This window comes from Orbicella franksi, chromosome 15 (assembly GCF_964199315.1).
Source record: "Orbicella franksi chromosome 15, jaOrbFran1.1, whole genome shotgun sequence".
In the NCBI taxonomy this organism is placed as follows: Eukaryota; Metazoa; Cnidaria; class Anthozoa; order Scleractinia; family Merulinidae; genus Orbicella; species Orbicella franksi.
The window spans coordinates 17,993,447-18,015,748 of record NC_138159.1 but is presented as its reverse complement, the minus strand read 5'-3'; the positions used below and the strand labels follow the sequence as shown (position 1 = coordinate 18,015,748).

The window sequence follows — 22,302 nt, the reverse complement described above, 5'->3', positions numbered from 1 at the left end:
GCACCAACTGGAGGCTATTGTCTATATATGTTCACTGTCGGCTTGTAACAAACAATTGTCTAAAAGTCAGAACAATATTTTCTATTTCTCTATAAAATTCATCTTAGAATAGAATATTTAATGCAATAAAAAAGAAAGTGAGATTCGTCTTCAATTTGAAAGGAGAGTCTGTTAATCCTTAGAATTTGATCACATCTAAAAGGAGAGAGGGTTAAAGTTTTCTTTCATATTGCAGGTTCAATAATACAGCAGTCCACTATTTAAGAAACCAGGCCAGTGCCCTCTTTCAAAGGCACGGCTGAAAATGTGCACCCATGAAGGAACAAAGACAGAAAAATTGAGACTAAGACAACTTTTGAAATGCATTCCTTTGGGATGATCCAGATTAGCATCAATGATGCAAGATCACTCCAATCATGGTGCACTAAAGTAGACTGTTCACAGCCCTCTAATTTTCTATTTTTATTTGATCATCGAATGCGCAGATAGAATCGCGAGAGAACCAGACACCAGCACAAAAGGGAGACTTGACATGGTTAGGGACCAAGGAAAATAAAGGGGCTGTAGACATCTTTGGAAAAAAGAGGAAAGAGGCAGTGCTGTTAACAACAACGCAATAACAGGGGAGGAGCCTAATAAGTCCACTTATTTCCAAAGATGTCTACAGTCTTTCTATTCTTCATTTGGCTCGCTTTGCTCACATTCCCATCCCCATCCCTGCATGCTTTGCACTCGCTTTTTCTTTCACGTGCGTTGAAATACAGAGAGGCTGTGAACAGTCTAGCATCAAAGGAACTGTTGAACCTTTGCTCAGAGTGGATTCATCACTTCCTTTGAGGCACCATGATCTGACTGATCTTAGATCATTGATCCTGATCCGGACCATTCCAAAGGGACACACCCTTGATTCAGTGTCCATCTACACTCCAGCCAATCCTTCTGACAGTGATCTGTTTGCCGTCAATAGCATGCTTACTTCTGGCCATTATTCCATCAATATGAGCAGTGTCTCTGAAAGTTAGCATAGCACTTTGCAAGTTTTTGTTGCCTCCCCATCTTCTCATACTCATGTCGATTAAATCCCCAAATGCTTTAAAGTACAATCTCAAATCACTCCTTGTTACAACTCCTGGAATCTTATCCACAAAGACCTTTACTTGGCGATCCTTGTTTCCCTTTTCAGAAGTTGATCTCTTTACTAAAACCTCTTTCCCTTTAATAATATGACAGCCAGTCTCCTTCACTATTGTCTCAACAGCCTCGTCATCAAAGAAACCAAGAAATGCAATGTCTCTGTTCCTGTGTTCGTTATGACCACGGTGAAATATCAAATCTACAAATGCTAATTTTCCAAATTTTTTAAAGTAGTTTCTTAAGTGCTCCACTTTTAGACCTTCTGGGACCACTTCAATGATAGCTCTACCTCTGATGTAGGCCCTTTTGGGTCTTGCAGTGAATTTCTTCACCTCTACAACACTGTGACCAATGGTTTGCTTTGGTGACTCCAAAGCCCTTACTACTCCACTTAAAGTCGTGAACTCTACAAAGCAATATCTTTCTTTTTCAACTTGTGGTTTGTTGTGAACAAACTCTACACCAGCAACCTCTCCAAACTGTGAGAAATGCTCTTTTAAGAGTGCTTCGTTCGACTCTGACGGAATGTTGCGAACACAGATCTTCCTTGAACGTGGTCTTTCAAATAGATTTAAACGCTCTACACTCACGCTTCTCGTGTGGATGTTGTGGTTTTGAGATAGAATCTTCTCGACGCTGGAGACATCTCTGAACTCTACAAAAGCATGAGGCCAAATTTTTTTCACCGATTTACTTGGCATCAAAGCAACCTGTTCTACTACACCAAACTGTGAGAAGTACTCCTCGAGTGATTTTTCCGTTGCTTTTGGACTCAGCTTGCCCACAAAAACTGTTCTATCCTCTGGGTGCGCAAGATGGTTGCTTGTACTGACCTGTTCGTGGTTAGCGCTCAATGTTGAATGATCAGTATGGGTGACTTGCAGCTGACATTGAGAAAAAGTTGTGCTGGAAAATTTAGCCTGGTTGAAAATCTTTCCATAAGAATGAAAGAATAAGCCGTTCTTGAGCAGCGGAGGAGAAAACCGAAAGCGAGAAACTGACCGCAAAGAAACCCTGGAGATATGGACGACGCCCGCCATGATAGCCGCCATGATGTGGTTTATCTGATGGTCATGTATGTGTAATCAGGTGTCCGTAAAAATTTCTTACATTCTGATTGGTCACAAGCTCAAGGTCGACATAGAAAACCACTTTATGCTAATCACGGCTAAACTGGAATTTCCTTGCGTCGAAAATGGATTCTATCCATGAAGGTTACGAATATCTTGACAACGGCGAGGAACTCTCCTTTTCTAGAAATCATAGAGGCCTGGTAAATGGTTACTCGGAGCATAAACCCGATTTTGAAGATCCGACGGAAATCAGACAGAACTTGAGGAATGCTATGAAGGGAGCTCGGCAGAGGATCGCAAACCTTCGCTTAGACCTCGAGGAGAAGTAAGTGAAAATTGGCAGTCATTTACGCCTTCATTCCATGCAATCTTACATTTATTCAATTGGTCGGGAGTCAAGATATAATTAGTTTCATATCTTTGCTGCAAAAATGCTCAAACTTTTTGTGGTTTGTTTGTTTCGAACGTTTAATTGCTTCGCAATTTTCGGTAGCAACGGAGAGTGGCAAAGACGCCATCGTTAAATTAATCAAAGACAAGTCTCGAATCTGTCTCTATTTATCTCTTGCAATGACTGACGAATGAAGATTAAGCAGTTTTGGGACTGCTTATAAATAGAACGAAAGTTACAAACTCTGCAGTCGTAGTTATTTCGTTTTTCCGCCTCTCCTGCAGACTAAGGCATTGGTAGAAAGTGGTGTATGTTTGTATTTCTGTAGGGCCACTTCAAAACAATACGATCGTTTCGGAAGGTTCAATACAATACACGCTACAATTATCATGTTGCGCGATATTGTATCATGTTTTCGTAGAATGTATAATATGTAAGACCCGGTATTTCAGCTGTAATTTGTTCCAACCACCTGTCGTTTGATAAAAGCAAACATGTTGAAGCAAAAAAATATTTTCGCTGGTGGTGAATATAAAATTCAAATAAATTACAGCCGAAGAATGTAATGCTTAATTTCCGCTCCATTCTTTTATAACTGTTTCTGTTAAGTTTCTATTCCATTGATACATTCTATTTTTTGTATGCTAAAGTAAGCATTTTTTGACAAAAGATGTTGCAACCCCGAAAAAAAAAGGTGCTGTATTACACCCCTACCTCCCCATAACAGCCACCTCTCTACAATAGCAACTTTCCTCTGTCCCCAAGGTCACTGTTGTGGAGAGGTTTGACTGTATCTAGAAGTATAGTCAATCACCGTGGACATAAAAAGCTAAAAAGTTCATTTATATTAATTTATTGGTCTTCAGGGATAAACTCCTCAGTTCTGAAAAGTCATTAAGACAGCAACTGGAAACAGAATTAGCCGAGAAAACTGAAGAGTTATACAAAGAAAAAGTAACAAGTAAACATGGCGAGACTGGCAGATACTCTCCAATGAACATGACCAGTTTTGACACCTCATCAATCAAAGAAGAATTATCACTTTCACAACGTTTAAATCTACAGGTAATTTGTTTGTGTTTTACCAAAAAGTAATTTGATATCATGTATATTATAGGTTTTTTTCTAAGCCATTAGGCACTTAAGTCCAGAAATGCACGCGGTAATGAAATTGGCAAATTTGATGAAATTTTGTCAAACTGAGTGAATGGTGATGCATCAGGCAATTTTGGCGAATTTTAGTCAAATTTGTCAAAACCAAAATATCTTAGCAGAGTTGACAATTTGGCGACTTTTTGCCAGCCATAACTATGCAAATTATCTCATCAGATAAAGTCCTAATATATTAGCAGATTTGATGAATTTGGCAAAGATTAATATGCAAATTACGTCATCAATTAGTTAATACCTTGTTTTGGAATGCCCAGGAAAGCCAAGACTTTGTTGAACGTCAATGCTTCTATATGCATTGTGTACCTTTTAAGATCTTGGCAAATATCCTTGAAAAGAGTACACATAGCAGCTTTGTTGAGGACCTAAAGTGTTCTCAATGTTTTTGTTAGGATTTCACGTGGAGTCTAAAATAAACCCTTTTAGAGTCTTGTATGAAGCTTGGCACGAAGAAGCATGCATGAACAGTGAAGATAGGTGTTTGGGAATAATTAATGAAAATTTATATATTTCTGTAAGGTTCCCAGAAGATCTTAAATCTTTGATGATCCTCAAGCAAAAATATTTTCATCCTGGGTATTTCAAAAAGCACTTGCTGTAGTACAAGCTGTACCATATCTTAAAGTCCCTATTATCATTACCATTGTCATCATCATCATTATCATTATCATCGCCAGCATCATTATCATTATCACCAGCTCAGCAGTAGCATCGTGATTATCACCACCAATATCATCCTCATCATTTCTCTTTGTACCAGAAACGTTTTGTACCAGTAGGTGTGAAAGGCCTCACTTAGCACATCTACATCAGTAGTTTAATAGATTCCCGTAAAGTGTCAGTGTTGATATTCTGTATCCTGTTAGCTTTCAGAGAAGTTATCAAAAGCAGAAGCTGAAATCCAGGCATCAAGGATGAGTCGTGACGAGCTGTTAGCTCAAACAGAGTCAAAAATTGCTGCACGAGGAGCAGGTACGAAGAGCAATTCAGCAGTGTAGCTTGCTGCTAAAAAGCGACAATCTTGGTCAAATTGAATGAAAAATTAAGACAATCCCTCCCCCCTCTTCAATGATGGAAAAAATGCTGCATTTTGGTTGTGTTGCGAGTTCATCATAGATTTACAGGGAGGTGTGGTTTTATTTCTTTTTTTATTCTGACCAAGATTGTAGATTAATTCGATAACATACATTCTTGTGTATACCAGTCAAGTGATCTGTGTTTGACATCACCCTGGGCCTCCGTATTCAGTCGTTCCCTTTTGAGTTTTGTTTTCCCCAAGTTATAGATACACTAGATCTAGATCTTTTAATATCTAGGTACACTCTCAGATCTAATTTAGGGCCATGGTACATTGTAATTTTGAGTGGCTCTTAGTTTCGATACCTGAGAGCGCAGTTCAACAGTATGAAAGCTAGTAAATAATGCCTATCAAGGATTAAACATTCATTGAGAATTTAATTCTCTTGTCAAGTATTATCATCTGTCCTCATTGTGCTATGGGATGCATAAGATCCAGGTATAAATCATGATATTTTTAATGTTTTTGAAATGCTCTTTTGTCATTTACAGCTCTTGTTGAAAAAATATATCAAGCACAGAAAGAGCGTGATGCTGCTATGAATGCAAGACTTGAAATGGCTTACAGTGAACGAGAGGAATTATTGGACAAACTAAGGCGAAGTGAAAGAGAACACACAGGGTAGATACTGAATAATAGACTGTTTGAATATGTTCTTAATAGCTGGGTGTTTCTAAGTTTCTTTAGTTACTCAACCTGTTGAGTGCCCATATGATGTACACAGTATGTCAAGATTTTTGCATCTCAGGTGTCTATATGATGAACTGAGTACGTCAAAATTTCAAGAGATTTTATTAGTCAAACTCCAGAAACACCAGAGGTTTTCCTAGAGGCCATAGGTGGGTTTTCAAGAGACTGCTAATTTCCCATTGCTGTGACATCATATGGATATCAAATTAGGCCAGCCTCAGCAAAATCACCACATTGAAGAGATGCTTTTATGACCTTTCAGAAAATGTGTTCATGTCTATAGTTTAAAAGAAAAGCTTTTGGCATTTGAAATTTTTTTTACTAGACACCCATTTTCAATGAAAATGGTGTGGCACTCAAGGGGTTAAAAACTTAGTAGAGAGCTGATGAGAAATATAGAGGTGGTCATGGTAGCATGTCCCCAGCTTCCTAAGCATGTGCCCCCGAAATTTTGAAATCTATAGTCTAAGCAACCACTGCTTCTTGGATGCAGATTCCATAATAGTTTCCTGAGATGTATGAGACTACATGTAGAAACTATTGACAGAAGTGAAAATATCCTAGCAGGTATTCCAGGAGTAGACTACAATTTTGGAATTATAGATCAACACACTCGGCTAAACCTGTCAAATTATACATCAATTGCAACCTGAAAACAGTGATGCTTTGCAGCTTCCTTCAGCAGTATAATTATTGATAACTGGAAGACTTCTCATCAGCAGTTAAGGTACATGTACAATGAGTTGAAAGTAGGTGACTGAAGATGACCAACTTACCCGTGGTTTTGGCCAGCTACTGACCTTTAATAACACCTCTGAATAAATAAGTGCTAGTCTACTAAATTTAAAAATTTGGTAACAATTTTAAGACTAATAGATTGTTGTCTTTGATTGACAGATTTGATTCTGGTGTTGATAGCGTGTATGATGAAGAAGAAACTGAACCGGTATGTCCATACACTTGAAAAGAAAGACTTATGAACATCTCTTGAGTAAGCTTCTTCTAATACTACTAAACAACTCATGGGCCCAGTTATTCAAAGGCTGGATAATGCTATCCACTGGATAAATCGCTATCCAGTGGATAAGTGTTAACAAAACAAACCACGCAATCTGCTGGATAGTAGTTTATCCCCCAGGGGGGGGGGGGTACTTTGGGAATTTCTGGGTGGGGATGTGCCGCTGGGACCCTGGAACCCTTAGCCTTTACCAGAGCTAGTTCAGCTGAATTTTGCTACCCTATACTAGAGTAAACTCCTCAAATCCCTCCATCAATCGACACTGTTGAGGCTGATTTGCGTAAATTTAAACTTGTCAATTTGATTTTTTTATATTTTTGAGTGGCAATTCCTGGTTTCCTTAGTCTAGATAAAATCTTCAACAAACTAGTCAGTTTTGTGACAAATTATACCCTGTTCTAGACCCAAACGCTCTGATTTATATACCCTATCTTAGAGTAAACTGCTTGAAAACCATACCCTTCATGGTGGCACATACCTATATAGCCCATATATGGCAGTGCCCCCCTCCCCCCGGGAGTTTATCCAGTGGATAGCGTTATCCACCTTTCAAACAACCTGGGCCTGGTTGCTCATATCTTGGCCGAAAAAATGTTTAGAAATACGTATATACTACTGTGATTTAAGATAAGATCAGACTGAATACTCTTTTACTGACCTTCAATTTACCCAACAGACCATGAGGTCACTACTAGGTAGAATAACAGCATCTGAAAGCCCCGAGGCAATTGATAAAAATGGTCACCTGATGGCTACCAAGATTAGAACAGTGCAGAAAAACAGAAAGAAAATGGTGACAGAAGAACTGAAGGCTGTTATTGCTGAAAGAGACGCTGCTGTGGAAAAGGTAATCTACAATGGATAATTTTCTTTCATTCGGCAGGCAACAAACTAATTAAATTTAAAATACAGTAAACACCCGCATATAAGAACACACAATTTCAGAGGTCAGACTGATTGTGTTCTTATTTATCGGATGCTTAGTGAAAAATCAGCCTCAGGATGTTCTTAAATGTTCTTAAATTTTTTTAAATTCAGTGCTGTACAGCATAAAAAATGTTGCTAGAAATTTTAATCATGTTTTTGGACAATTACATAAATTGATGGAACAATAATTAAAAACCTAATGTTCAAATAGGTCTACTGTAATCAGTAATGTAACAAAACAGTAACAAGAAGGGTGTATGTATAGTTCTGTAGATATTCTGAAGAGAACAAAGGTGCCCAAAACTTAGCTAATACCATTGGTCAGCAGGTGTGTTTATGGTAATTTGTGTAATTTTGACACCCTTCCCATTTTATAAGAACATTATTTTTTTTCCAGGCTGATATTGTTCTTATAAAAGTGGTGCTTTATTTGCCAAATTTCAGCCTGATGTTCTTAATCCATGTGTTCTTGTATGCGGGTGTTTACTGTATGGCGAGGTAGTCTTGAGGTAAATCCAAGCATTCTAATTGGTTCTTTCTTGGTCATGATTTTCCCATACATTGTTTGTAACATTTCCCAAGTATATTTTGTTTCATGCCATAATAAACCGCAGTTCAGTGGAATCTCGATTTAACAAAGGGCCAAGGGACTGGCAAAATATGTTCACTATAACAAGGTTTTGTTGTATCGAGGTTCTTTTCCATATTCTTTACCATTACTGGGGCCAGGAAAATCGTTCGTTATACCTAGGACTTTGTCATATAGAGGCTCATTAAATCGAGGTTCCAGTGTACTCACCGGTACTGGTACTAACCATACTTGCTCATGCCATACTGAGGAATATTGGCCCTTGGTTGTTTGTGTACAGAACTCACTGCACGACCTTGGGCCAATATTCCCCAGTATGGCCCGGTTAGTAAGAGGTCAACAGTAATCATGGTTTTGATGTAGGTATTATTTTCACATTTTTGAACTGTAGTAGTTAAATACTTATTCAGGTTTGGTCTAATCAGTTCTTATTGAGAGCAAGAATTGTCAATTGTATGTGTATCAATGTGTATTTCTGTTCCTCATATACCTACATGTAGGCCAAAGCATTAGAAGCAGAGGTCATCAATCTTCGGAAAGAAATAGAACTAATGAAAAACCAGCATAAGGCAGTGGATAAACAAAGGATGAAGGCTATTCAGGTAAGGTTGGAGTGGTTTTTTGGTGAACAAAGTTGCATTTGATTCCTCTGGAAAGATCAGTGGACTTGAACATATCAAATTCTGCATTTTAGCCTGGTGGCTCATCAGGCTTATGTTTAGTTTCTGTAGCATGATCAACTTGGAGTATTTCTACTCTCCCTAATTGGATGCTTGAGTGTTGTAGGGTTACCCTGAGCATTATTTCATCTGTGGCCATTTATACACCTGGGTGAAGAAAGGTATTGTGAGAGTTAAGTGTCTTCCATCAGCCAGAGCTCAAATTTAAACCACTTGATCCCCTGAGTGCATGGCACTAGCCATCAGGCTACCAAGCCTTCTCCCCCTTTCCTCCCTTCCCCCTTCCCCTTCTTCTCACTCTCCCCTCTCCCATCCTCATCCCCCCCCCCCCCACACACACACACAAGATAAGAAGGGAGATTTAAAAGCTTTGTTTTCATCTCAACAGACGCAGTCAGTCCAAGCTCAGCAAGAGAGAGATCTAGCATTGAAGAAATCAAAAAGACTTGAGGAGGAAATGGAAACTATTCGAGTTTATTATAGGTAAAGAATAGAACATGCAACTTGAATTTCAATATTTAGAGAGGAAGCCACATCAGTCTTAGCTGGTTTTCATGCAGGGCCTCTATCCTGGTCGAATTGGAATTTGGAGATGTTGGTTTATGCGGAGGGAGGAAAACTTGAGTTGCTGAAGATAAACCCTCAGAGCAAGGCGAGAACCAACTGCAAACTCAACCCACATACGGCACTGGGCCACATTGGTGGGAGGCAAGCGTGAGGGAAGAATTGGTCGCAAGAGAACACATTTGTTTATACTCTTGGATTCTCTTTTTTTTATTAATGCATACTATCATTTCATTTCCACGCAGTTTACACCGCTCGTTGTCGCAAGAACAGTCTCTAAGAGATCAGTTCAACCAAACTATGGACAGCTTTGAAACTCGGCTCAGAGCAAGAGATTCGGACATTCAACAAGCACAGAGGAGTTATGATGAAGTAGTCGAGAAACTAAAGGCTGTATCACAAGAAAGGACAAGCCTCGCAAAACAGTTGGAAGAAGCTTCAAAAAACAGACGGCGAGAAAAGGAACGAGCTGACAAGTAAGAGAATTATGATGATAAAAGTCAGGCAAAACCGCAAAAAGTACAAACTAGAATAGGACTTAGGAGAGGGTCTTTTGTAGGTAACAGTTGCACGAGAAACAAATCTTGATCACAGATAATCCGGTGTCATATCATGCTGTCTTAAACATGATAGATTTCGTCTCTAATCTTTGCTAACAGAGTGATTTATTTCCGCTCTTTTGTGTTTCTACAGGTTAGAAAGATTAGTCGGAGTTTTGCGCAAGCGCATTTCAGACTCTGGTGGAACAAGTGTGGCCACTATCAACTAGAAGGGAGGGGTGGCTGGATGGTTACTTTTGCTACTGTATATATTGTATATATGAGGAAAAACTACACAGAAAGGCTTGGATTTCACACAGCCATTTGAACGAACTGATACTATAGAGGAGAACAGTTTTGGATCAAAATGTACAAAATATCATTACTCAAGAATAATTTATTTACAGAATAGTCACAATTTATTTGCTGTTGTAAATTTGCTGCATGTTTAACAATTTCTGTCGCTTCGTGAGGAGTGGTTTTCACTAGAGTGTCGCAAAGCAATTGTTTTGTATTACAACGTTACGCAATTGGCTTACTGCACAGTAAAAAAGTCGCACTACTTTTTCATCAAACCACAAGTAAAAACCAAACCAGTTGTGACTCGCTCAAACACGTTTTCCCGCGCTTCGCGTCAGCTATATACATTTGGTTTGAGTTTTGATTGGTTCATTGGACTGCCTGTGTCCTTTGTGATTTGCAAGAGTGATAACTTTGGTTTTGGCTTTACGACACGTAACTGTGACCGCTCTATTAGCAATAGTAGAATAAGAAATCTGATGTCGAGATTGTTCTACCCTCCCTATAACTCCATACGTTAAAAACTGTGATTAGCCTTTAGTTAGTACATGTCATTTTTTCGACAATTTAATTCCACGATTTTCGAGGGACCAATTTCACAGTATTTCAATTTTCGGAATCTGCTTGTAAAATGACTAGTGCTTTCCAGTTTTATACGTAATCGTATCTTTTACAAAATTCTCGATCGTGATTGGCTCTCCGCGCGCCTATTTGTCACGTAATCGGCGCGTGATCACGTGGCTGTCTAATTACAGGTGTCCAATTTGAACTTTTTGTAATCGGATACCTGTAATTGGATACCCACGTGATTCGCACGTCAATTACACGCGCTTTAATGGCTTCCTTTTCAATGTTTCCTACAGTTTTAAAACTCATGAAAAGCGCTACAGTTTTCCGCTCAAAAGAAGTTCTCAAAAGACATTGATTCCGAAATTTGTTATAGATACGACTAATTAGTAATTGGACCTCGTATCGTACAATTCAGGGAGTAATCGTGCTCGTAATTTCAAATCGGCATCGCGCTTCGCGCTCGTCCGATTTTAAAATTACTCGCGCGATTGCTCCCTGAATTGCACTTCACTCGATCCAATTACTATTACTTACCAAATTTTCGCCAGCGCTGGTTCAGCCATCGCACGCGCTAGTTGTTGGCACGTGGCTTTGTGACATGCAAGTCTTCAAACTTACTTGGTTTTGACTGGCTTTTTTTATTTTCTCAAAAGAAGGCACAAGTTGAATATCGACCATAAGTTGGGAAGAGGCAAGTACAACAATTACGAAAAGTTGTACAGCATAATAAACAGTACCACATGAAAGTACTGCTCAGTAGTTTTCTCTTGAATGGTCACACACTAGGGTTTTATCCACAGACTTAAAAGTTAGAACTACCTTGTACAGCATAATAAACAGTACCACATGAAAGTACTGCTCAATAGCTTTCATTTGAATGGTCACACACTAGGGTTTGATCCACAGACTTAAACCACCTCATACAGCATAATAAACAGTACCAAATGAAAGGCACGTCCGCTTACAGTCACCCGGTTTATCTGCTAAAGACACACCTCCGGTTTTGTTTAATGAAAGTTTTTCTTCCAAAGAGTTATCGAAAAGTCTTAACTGACCAGGCTTCTGCACAAGCCAAGTGCTGGCTGTTTTCTACGATTAGGAGTGTTGCTGAATCAGAAAACTGCTTCTACAGTGAAGTCACTGTAGGTGTCGAAAATCTTGATATAGGTCGTCTTCAGATAATTGTTGTAGTAAAAAGCTCCAGGCTTGTCTTTGTGCTCAGCCAGAGCTTTTGCTGCCTGTTCGTCTGTGTCTCCAAATTTCTGCGGCAGAGCCTTCCCCGCTGCCGTCACCTTGCTTGGACTGATGGTTCCCGGCAGGCTTATATAGTAGAACGTCTCCGGTGGTGTGTACTTGTCGTGTAGTCGTTTGACGCGAATCCGCTGGCCTCCAGCAATGCCTGGTATTCAGGAAAGAACGAGTGCTCATTAGGCCATTTACGGGTTGCTTTTACCTTGGTTTCAAAACGAGTCTTGGTGTACAACCTTTCATTTTGAAATGAGATTTTCTTGCAAGTTCATTGTCTTGCAAATCAAACTCATTTCCATATGAAAGGTTGTGTACCAGGACTCGTTTTGAAACAGAGGGAAAAAGCAACTCGAAAATGTTTTGTTGAGTAGTTTGCTTTATGCTGTGTCCTTGAGGGTTATCTTTGTTTAAAATATGTGCGCTCTTAGCAGAAGACTTTGAAACTCTCTTCTGTACTAGTAGTGCCACCGGACAGTGTGCCGAATCATAGAAGCTTCTCCGCCTCCCCCTCTCTTCCACTTTACTCTTGTACATGTCATGATGGCACTTTCCTTCCGGCAGCCTTGATGTTTGTGAAAGTTTAAAGCGAAAGTTTGTAATGAAAATGTGCACGACGTTTGTAAGAAATTGTTATCAAAAGAGCAGTAACGTGAAAAATTATTATAAAATTCTCTTTACACGTGTAGCGTACAAAGTTAACCTTTCCAGCGACTATCTTAGGTTTTGGGTTGAAAGTAGAAGATTTCGAAAATTGAAGTTACTACAAACTAATCTCGCGCTCAGATCTCACTCTGTTTGGCCGTGGGTGATCTGAGATCGATTTAATTATAAACGGCAGTCTTGGCGGGAAATGTGCGCGCGCAGTGCGTTGGACGCTGTGAACATAGCCTCACCTTCATGGCTGATTTCAATCAGACGGTACTGGCCAGCGGTCTCTGCCTTGTTCGTAACACCGTCATCGTCCAAGAACATCTTATAACTGTTGTTCCGGCCAGGGTAGATGCTGAAAGTGATGGGGTTCATCTTGTCATGAGAGTGCAGCTCACCAATATACTGCTCAATCTCACGCATGGGGATAATGGCGCCTTCCCGGATGTAAATGGCGCAGTTGTCTCTGGTTGGGTCATTCCAAGGAGCGTAAAAATCGAACTCCATCCCACCCTGGACAGGATCTTGGAGAGGACTTTTGTCGTCTGTGAAATAATACCACTGGCTCCCAGCGGGGAGGTAGACGGCACGGTTTGTCTGACCTACAAAAGTGTGAAGAGGCAGCCACAAGTAAGGAGAGAGTTTTTCTGCATTTCTATATCTTACGCTGCTTGTAGTATTTATGTTCAATAGATGCTTTTCCTATATACTATTTTACCCGCATATTGATACTCAAGACAATCCTTTGCTATATCTTATCTTGCCTACATGAAGTACATTCAAGCCCTCAAATTTCCCGCAAAATTATCAACTCGCTTTTGATTGTTTCATGGTATAGTCTGCAAAAGAGGCAAGTGGTCCATCGGGCCGGAGTTTATCCTGGTTCCTGTAGCGTGAAGCGATTAGGAGTATTTCTACCCCCCCCCCCGCCCCCCTGGATGGGATGCTAGTCTATCGCAGGGTTACCCCCAGCCTTAAATTCGTCGGTACCTATTTGTACACCTGGGTGGAGAGAGGCACTGTGAGAGTTGCATGTTCTGCCCAAGAACACAACACAATGTCCCCGGCCAGGGCCCAAACCCGGACCGCTTGATCCGAAGTCGAGCGCACTAACCATAAGGCCACTGTGCCTCGATTGATTGTTTCATAAAGTGAACCAATATTCCAGCTTGCAAATGCGCTGAGCTGTGAAACCATTCGTTTAAAAACAGAAGGCGTACCTGGGTTGACAATAGGAGCCACTAGGATCTCTTTTCCCAGGAAGAACTGATCATCCAGTCGGTTAGCAGTGTAGCCATTGTACCCCCACAAGTGATCATCATCCGCATAAGGATCGTTGTTGAATTCCCCTGGTTTGGTTTCGTCCATGAAGAGAGGTCTGCAGATAGGTTTGCCGGTCTGTGTGTTCTCGTACATGGCATCGTAGATGTACTGGATCAGGCGATACCGCAACTCGATATACTTGCGGCAGATAGTAGGCACGGGTTCCGGGTACCTGTACGGCTCCTGGTACGGCTTGTAGTAGTTGTCATAGTGGTTGCGGAACCACGGCAGGAAGGCTCCCATGATGGTCCAACGGGTAAGCATCTCTGAATCCACGATCTGACCCTGCCACGCTGCACAGAAGCCGCCAATATCGCAGCCGGATACAGGCTGCGCGGACAGACCAATCCCAAGGATCAGGGGGATATTCATCTGAATGAATTCCCAGTTAGACGTACTGTCGCCCGTCCACAGACCAGCGTAGCGATGAACCCCCACAAAGCCTCCACGAGCGATGATATAGTGGCGTTTGGTGGGTTGGAGGCGTTCCAGACCTTGGTAAGTAGCTTTGCACAAATTGTAGTTGTACAAACAGCGGATCTTTGCAAATGGCTTTTTGTCTGCATGGGTGCTCACTGTAGCATACCTAATAACAAGTAAGAAAGGGTATAGAGCAGTTTTCAATTGAGTGTCGTGAGACTAAAACCAATGTAATGAACCCAACCCAATGAACCAATCAAAACTTGAAGTTAAAACGTTGCTGACGCTAAGCGCGGGAAAAGTTTGCGAACGAGTCAAATGGCTTTAAATTTACTTGTGATTAGATGAAATTTAGCGCGAGTCTTTTTAAGCCGCCTTCGTAGTGACGCAAAACCATTTACATTCTGACACTGAAGTGAAAAACGTTCTATTATTAAAATCGATTGATCATCAGATACGATCTGCACGTTATCAATATGAGGCCGTCACACAAAAATAGTCTTGTACACTACAACAGGGTTAAGTCACGGGAGACAAGCTGCCCGGGTAAGTCCTTTCGTTTAGCCTTGCCTTTTTCGTCAAGACATCTTGTTGCGCAGACAGAACGTGTTCAAAACGCCACAAGAAGCCCTAGAGTTTTAGTGGAAATCAAGAATTAAAAATGGCACAAACCTGGTCTCTTCGTTATCACTTAACATCAAATCCATCGGGAAAGACAACAGTGGGCAGTCCGGCTGATGGACACTGGCTTTCATCGCAGGAGTGGTCATGTCTTGCCAGACGAAGTCCAATCCCCAGTCCAACAGATCACGATACTGCTCGCCCCACCACTTCTGCGCGTCATGACGTCCCAGATCAGGATAATGTCCCCAGGTGAGATGACCACGCCCGTAGTTGACATTACCAATGTACGGGTCATGAGTACCGCTACCGTCTTCCTTGGTGTTCAGCACAAAGATACCCTTTCCTTTTCCGGTGTCCAGGGCTTTGTACGGACTGTACTCGCCGTTTTCATCGGTATTGCAGCTTACGATTGGCGTGATGTTGGTGCTGCATTTGTATCCCCAGTCGTGCAGGGCGTCAAACATCTCTTTAGGATCAGGAAACTTCTTCTTACTGTGTGTGAACGTGCGGTAGTTGTCCTGCAGATCCACGTCGACATGGAGTCCATCAATTGGAATCTTCCACTGCCGGTACTTGAGCGCTACTTCCAGCAGTTTCCACTTGGTGTTGTAGTTAGGGCCGTAACCTCCCTGGTGGTAGCCGAACACGTACTTGGGCTTCAGTCGAGTACGGCCCGTCAGCTGAACGAACTCGCTGAGCACTTCAGCCACGTGCCTGCCAGCGAAGAAGTAATAATCAAGCTCTCCGTGAAGCGCGCCGAAGTAGTACTGATCTCCCTGACGAAAGTTCACGAACGTCTGCGAAGTATTGTCGATCAGGATTCCGTAAGCGTACGAAGGTCCGGCGAACGCTCCATCGGGACTCGGATTGTGCTCGATAAGAAACGGCGAAGACTGGTAAAGAGGAGAGTTGGGATTCAATGGACCCTGTACCTCACCCTCGGGTGTCAGATCGGGTGCGGTGTACCCGAAGTTATCAAAGTTGAACCATGTCATGGCGGCTCCTATCTTCTCGCTCCCACCGGCGTATTGACCATAAAAATGCTGCTTAGGAACGCGGCGCTTGTTAAGCGTGGCCCCGGCCTTCTCTCCAAATCCAAAATACTGGGCGTTAGTCGGCGCCATCTTGAACTGAGCAACAGCCTCGCCACCATCATCGCGGTTTACATAAACCAGGTTGTAGTCGGCTGGGTCGGCATGAATCAACTGTCCATCACGGTAAACGGATAGTGCGTACTTCTTCAAGTTGATGTTCAGTTCGATCCTGTCGGTACGTATCTTCAGTACTCCACCTTCTTCTTTAACCTTCAGTTCGTGCGCCTCAATTCGTTCCGTCTCCGTGGCTGGGGAGCGGCTTTTGACATAGGGAGCGGTCGGATCGGGGTTGAACCGCACACGGAACGTGGTGTGAGACAGGAAATAGATGTAAATCTTGAGACCACCTTCAAGAAAGAGAGTGAACTTATCCACGATCCCTTCTTCCTCTTGAGTCCATTTTGTAATCCTTCCCACGCTGATCCAGTTTACTCGCGACTCTGGGGTAAATTCGTCCGGAGGAACATAGCGGTAGGTAGCCATTTTAGCAAGAGCACTGAGATTTCACTGTTCTGTGAAGAAATATTAAAGGAGCTCAGTAACGGCATTTTGAGCTATTTTGAACTCGTACAAAATAAACCTTTAAACTGAAAGAAACCTGAAAATAATAGTTTACTAAGAGAGAAAAACACCAACGAAATAACAGTGAACCATAAAGAAACAAAGATGGTTAAGGATGGAGAAGATAAATACGGATTGCAAACGACAAACTTGAAAAATTTAGGTTACAATAATTCTCGTGTCTCGGGTATATGTTTGTCTTAAAGGCTTTGATGGATCTCTTTTCGATGGTACTTTTAGGAGTACTATTGGAGAGTATATTCGGCTGGGATTTTGCGCCCAGTGTAAGGTCTGGAGCCGAGAACTTAGGGGAGTCTGGAACAGCTGGTAAAATTTGAAAACTCTCGGAAGATTCGATCGATCGCAGACTGCTCCGAGCGGTTTCTGTAGAATTCTCTGTTCGCTGCCGATCTGCGACCAGCGTACGGACAAGCGCAGAAATTAAAAACGATGTTGTTGTGTGGGAAACGCTAGCCTTCAGAAATAACCATTCCCCAGCGTATCTCACAAGGGGAAAAATAAATCAGGACAAAAAAGTACTCACAGGTCCACAGGCAGGTTTACTGGCTCTGAGGCTCCATTCGCAATCAATCTCAGCTGGTTAAAACTCAGCTGGCTGTACGGCACTCCTCTCGACTAGTTTACAAGGTCAACTGAACTCTTATCACATAACACATCTTTTATACTCTACATTGCATGCAAACGGACTAAAGGTAAATTTCCGGTCCTTGACACATATCTTTCTCTGCTATTTGGCAAAATCACCCAAAATCACTTAGTAACTAATTTGATATACCACGTGGGTTTCCTGGCATCAACGCAAGTCTTTTGAAATCAAGCAACCAATAACACTAGCCCCAGTCTCCGACAGTAGTGCACTATCACCGCTTCCAATTGTTTGTCGCATGTGAATTTTGTACAAAAAATAAAAACGAAAGCGAAAAACTCGTCTCATTGCCCAAGGTTACCGTTTTGAGGCGTCAACAATACGACTACTTCAACTGGATCACTTGCAAGACTTGCAACAGCCTTGCATTCGGCTGGCGTGTCTGAATTAAAAAAAGTTGAATCGACCAATCAGGATTCTCGAAGGATCCAGAAGGCGGGAGAAACCGTACTGTCCTGATATGATGTATGTTTTAAAACCAGGAAAGGCATTGCAGTCGCAGGGGCGGATCTAGGGGGAGGGTGCAAGGGGTGCGCATCCCCCACCCCCTTAGAGATGAAGCCTTCTTCTTTCGTATTCGCTTTTAAAATTTGTTTACCTTACCAGTTCCTTAATGGTGCACCCCTCCTAAGAAAAATCCTGGATCCGCCCCTGAGTGGGGCAACGTTTCTCACTGCAGACGGCGCTGAATATTCACGGAAAGGGATTTATAATTCCAAAGACCCTATCTGAGATTGTAAAAAATGAAAAGCACGAAACATTTTGTTTTAATTTGGTGCCAAAAACAAGTCGTCCGCGTCCTGCAACTCACTCTTAGTTCGTCGAATATCGCCAGGTAGGATGACAGTTGTGTGTATTTTGAGGAAAATATGTTGTTCCTCGTAAAATTAAACCCAGGATTCTTAAGTAAGTGTTACAATAGGCCAAAGCAACTTTAGCATTGTGCTAATGTTTGTTAGCTGCGAAGAAAAAGACTGATATCGTTTCGTTTCGGTAGGACAGCTTGGTCTTGACCGTCGCTCGTACTGCAGGCCTAGTCGCCGTATGCAAAGAAGATCAGTTGATCGAAAAGTTAATTGAGCACAAAGGATAACGAAGTTTTTCGTAAATGAGTCAATAACTTTGAAGAATACAAACAACATCTCCACAACAAGATCTGAAAACCGACAAAATTGTCGTATGTTGTAGTCTCCTCGAGTCGTTCAAAGCAACCTCGTTCCCAGGTCTTCTCTCTACTTTCTCAAAGGAGAGAGAGAGGACACTAGCTCCCCGTTCCTTGTTGGGAGTCTCTCAGGCAATTTTGTCCTTGTTTGAATCAGGTTAGTTTTTATGAAGAATATAAAAGTGGAAATCGACACAACGTAGGGTGATTTTTTAAGGTGCACTGTATTTCGGCTGGCCAAACCAGCCTTGTTCAGGTACAATTTATCCTGGAATTTCAGTGGATTTTATCCTGGAATTTGAGTGGTCTTCAACGGTTTCGGTTTGGCCTTGGATCTGTGACGTGTATACAACATAGAGAAGTCTATATTATGCAAATTCAGGTAAAGTAAATTCGTGTACACGTAGTGGGCAGAACTTACTCGCAGCACAGTTGGATAGTCTGCACGCTTCAACGACATTGGTCAGTCTACGAAAACCATCCTTAACCTTTGTTCTCAGTAAACGTTTTGACACGACAGGTCCGTTTTCTTCCAAAAGACACGTTTCATTTTAATCAGTCTCATTCGCATGGTAATATAGGATGATGTTTACTAAATTTTCAAATCATTTTTTTTTTAAGTAACAATACATTGTTGCTGGTCAACTGTTCACGTGAACAGTGGTGTGATGTTGTAGCTGATCGAACAAGGATTCAGTGATCAAACGGAAAAAAAGATCTGTCAATTATCCGTAGCAGTATTTGCTGAAGAACTTCTGTTATTTTTAGCGTCTTTTTCCTGTTACAAAGGCCAGAAAAGATGCCTAGCCACAGCCTAAATGTTAATCGTATCAATATTACTCTAAATTTGATCCTGATCAAAGTCGAAGTCAAATATGATCATAGCTTTGATCCAAACTTTGACGCGCGTTAAATGTATGTCAAAAATGTCATGGCTTTGCCGATACATTTGATCCATGACAAAGAGGAAGGCAAATGTGATCTTAACTTTGACTCCACCTTTGACCCACGTAAAAGGGGGAATCAAATATCTTATGGATTTGCCATACATTTGATCCCTGCCAATAACTTTTACTACAGTTTTGACGTGCGTTAAAGGCGTTCAAAGACACCACGGCTTTGCATACCTTTGATCTCTTATGTCAAAGGCGTTCAAAGACACCACGGCTTTGCATACCTTTGATCTCTTATGTCAAAGGCGTTCAAAGGCGGCATGGCTTTGTACAACTGTGATCCTACGTCATGTCATGTCAAAGGCGAGGTCAAATATGGCCATATCTTGCGACTTCGCTTTTAACGCCCTAATAACCTGCGTTTTCGTATTTTTTTTCTGTTTTAACGATAAAATGAAAGCTTGCTTTTTTGCCAATGTGTATTTTTTTAATAAAAAAAGTTTTCACTTGACCTGGAGGTGGCACAATTAAACAACTCGAAAACAGCGGGAAAACGCGGCTGCCAGCGGCTTCCCGCATTTTCTGGCCAATCAGAATAAAGGGAATAAAGGTCAACGAAGTCAGCTGTGAGGAAAGCAGGCATTTTTCTTCATTTGGCTTCATTATGGTGGCTTTGGTGAAATTTTCGTTGTGTTTTGGACCAGGAAAAGGTAAGTCTTTGAATTTCGTTCATTTTTTTTCAATGTTCAGAGAATAACGGAGTTTAAAAAGTAAATTAAACGCAGCAATGGCTACATAAAGAGCTGTGAATTGCGTATATTTATGGCAAGACAGATCCTCGGCAGTGAAAACAATTTGGTCGAAGATTAATTGCACTTGACTGAATCACAGTTGATCGGCAAAGCTCTTCGTTGAGAAAGACCAAACTTTATTTTCAATTCACATATACTTATTTACAAAAGTTGACAAAGATAATTTTTTCTCCTCACTCAGTCAAGTCTTGTGCATTTAATTGAAGTGTCTGTCATAGCATAGATTTTAGCATGATCAGTGCTTGAAATAAACGTAACTTAATAATTAAGCTTGAACTTAACTCTATTTACGTATAAATTGTTCTGCACAATGCCTCTGGTAATTTCTGAGCTTAAACAATTCCCTTGAAAGAAAGCTCATGTCCATATAAAGGATATTTGCATTGAAGGAAAGACTCAGTCAGCCATGCATGACAATCCATCACGACCTGACTTAATTATCATATTCATTATACCATTAAAAGAGTTGTTGACTCTGAAAATTTGATCTATGGATAAGTTTCTGCTTTTGTCTCTAGTTACCATTCTATTGAAAAAAAGCTCTGTTTGTTGCCACAGTTGAAATTATGATGATATTTGTTCATTAATGTTGATAAATGACTTCACTGGGTTGAATTTAACAAATTGCATGTGGTTTAGTGTGGTCTGTACTCTTATCGACAATGATATGCATCATCACAGTGGCCAAAATGTTGTGGACTCACAAAGCACAGCTGAGTGAGTCCACAACAAATTTTGACCACTGAGATAGCGAGATCAGTAGCAATTGTAGTAAAAATATGTTTTGATATTTGTTGTATCAGGCTTATGGATCAATCATTAAAAAGCTGACCCCATAATAATACTATTATGTGACCTCTCTGGACAATACCAGTAGTTTTAGAGTTTCATGTCTTGGTCTTTTGAGCAGTAGACAATTAAATGCCAATAAATATGTGACTAGTGGAAATTTGCTGATGAATGTTGTTTTTATCCTTCAGCTAGCCACTCTAGAAGAACTGAAGAAATTAACAATAAATTCTGGGAGAGGATACAATATACAACTCTGTAGTTCATAGTCAACTCAGATGCAGGTAAATCATGCAATGCTCCAAAGTGTGCACACATCAGAACATTTTAGTAAGTAAAAGGCTGGAATATTCATTTGTTATTTCTATATTTTGTAGCATAGACCATCTTATAATTTCTTCAGCCACAACTTTTAATATCTTTTTCCAGCAAAGAAAGGGTATAAATAGATTTTGAAAACCTGGCCATAGCTTATTAATGTTATTTTAATTGATCAGTTTTATTACAGTCTCACTCTGTGAAAAAAAAAGTTGTTTCTTTTTGGTTCATTTAAGGGCAAGTGAGGAAAGGTTGTCTTTCTTAAGGGACAAATACATCAACTGGCTCACCTGGATGAAAATTAAGTAATTAAAATGTTATTGAAAACATGCAAGGGGTGGGAATCTTTTTGGTAAATGAATCAAAGTTGCAGAATGTTGCAAACCAGTCTCAGGAAATGTTGGTTTTTGACTGGTAAAAGCTGAGTTTTGAATCTAAATTTTGAGTGGTTATCTGCAATATTGACTGTTTTGGTTTGGCCATCAGGTTTCCAAACCAAATTTTTCCAAGCAAAATTAATAATATGATTAATTCATAACTATTGATGGGATCAGTAGAGAATTTAAGGCGTAGAGGATTTGATAATAACTTAATAAAAGTAAATTGACAAAGACATTTATTTGCCTTTACTCAATTGAAAATTTTGTTGGCAAATTTGACTGGATAATAGCCATTTCTCTCTATGAGATGCGGTTGCACTGGGAATCATAGTGGTTGTATTCATCATCTTGGACTGGATTTTTGTTTCAATGAATGAGCCATGCGATTCCATGCAGACATGTTTCATGTTAAATCATTTAATTTCAGGAATTTTTTTCAGTGGAAAAAAGTGTACAAGTAGTTGCTAACTGTTTACTAATCAAATGTGCAATTATTTTGATATGTTTATATGTTCCTTATGATCTACAATGAAAATAAGGAAAAAGATTACACTACTGAACATGAAGAGATCTGTGGAAATTACACAGGAACAGCAATATTCCCAAAGGTGTGTGTATTCCTCATTTCTTGTCACAGTTT

The 22,302-nt window shown here is 40.6% G+C and overlaps 3 protein-coding genes across 3 annotated transcripts in view; 1 reads left to right on the top strand and 2 right to left on the bottom strand.

Annotated features, from left to right (window-relative positions):
* Positions 1–62: 62 nt before the first annotated feature.
* On the bottom strand, positions 63–2,296 carry LOC145470277 (uncharacterized). Its single transcript, XM_081454110.1, has one exon. The coding sequence runs from the start codon at positions 2,184–2,186 to the stop codon at positions 909–911; it is 1,278 nt and encodes a 425-aa protein (XP_081310236.1). The 5' UTR covers positions 2,187–2,296; the 3' UTR covers positions 63–908.
* Positions 2,228–11,078, top strand: LOC145470276 (mirror-image polydactyly gene 1 protein-like). The gene is made up of 10 exons (XM_081454109.1): positions 2,228–2,532; positions 3,465–3,663; positions 4,635–4,740; positions 5,338–5,467; positions 6,434–6,482; positions 7,231–7,401; positions 8,571–8,672; positions 9,139–9,233; positions 9,560–9,790; positions 10,008–11,078. The coding sequence occupies exons 1-10, from the start codon at positions 2,330–2,332 to the stop codon at positions 10,081–10,083; spliced, it is 1,362 nt and encodes a 453-aa protein (XP_081310235.1). The 5' UTR covers positions 2,228–2,329; the 3' UTR covers positions 10,084–11,078.
* A 174-nt stretch (positions 11,079–11,252) lies between these two features.
* Positions 11,253–22,302, bottom strand: part of LOC145470274 (alpha-glucosidase 2-like) — a 14,129-nt gene continuing 3,079 nt past the window's right edge. Inside the window, exons 2-5 of the mRNA XM_081454106.1 lie at positions 15,035–16,592; positions 13,840–14,528; positions 12,865–13,221; positions 11,253–12,122 (exon numbers count right to left, since the gene is read on the bottom strand). Of these exons, the coding sequence (XP_081310232.1) occupies positions 11,836–12,122; positions 12,865–13,221; positions 13,840–14,528; positions 15,035–16,563 (2,862 nt within the window). The 5' untranslated portion in view covers positions 16,564–16,592 and the 3' untranslated portion in view covers positions 11,253–11,835. The remainder of the gene's footprint in view (positions 12,123–12,864; positions 13,222–13,839; positions 14,529–15,034; positions 16,593–22,302) is intronic.

Coding starts and splice junctions, on each gene's coding strand:
- LOC145470277 (XM_081454110.1), bottom strand. CDS start 2,186: ATGGCGGCTATCATGGCGGGCGTCGTCCATATCTCCAGGGTTTCTTTG.
- LOC145470276 (XM_081454109.1), top strand. CDS start 2,330: ATGGATTCTATCCATGAAGGTTACGAATATCTTGACAACGGCGAGGAA. Junction 5,468..6,433: donor AGTGAAAGAGAACACACAGG/GTAGATACTGAA, acceptor TTTGATTGACAG/ATTTGATTCTGGTGTTGATA. Junction 9,234..9,559: donor ACTATTCGAGTTTATTATAG/GTAAAGAATAGA, acceptor ATTTCCACGCAG/TTTACACCGCTCGTTGTCGC.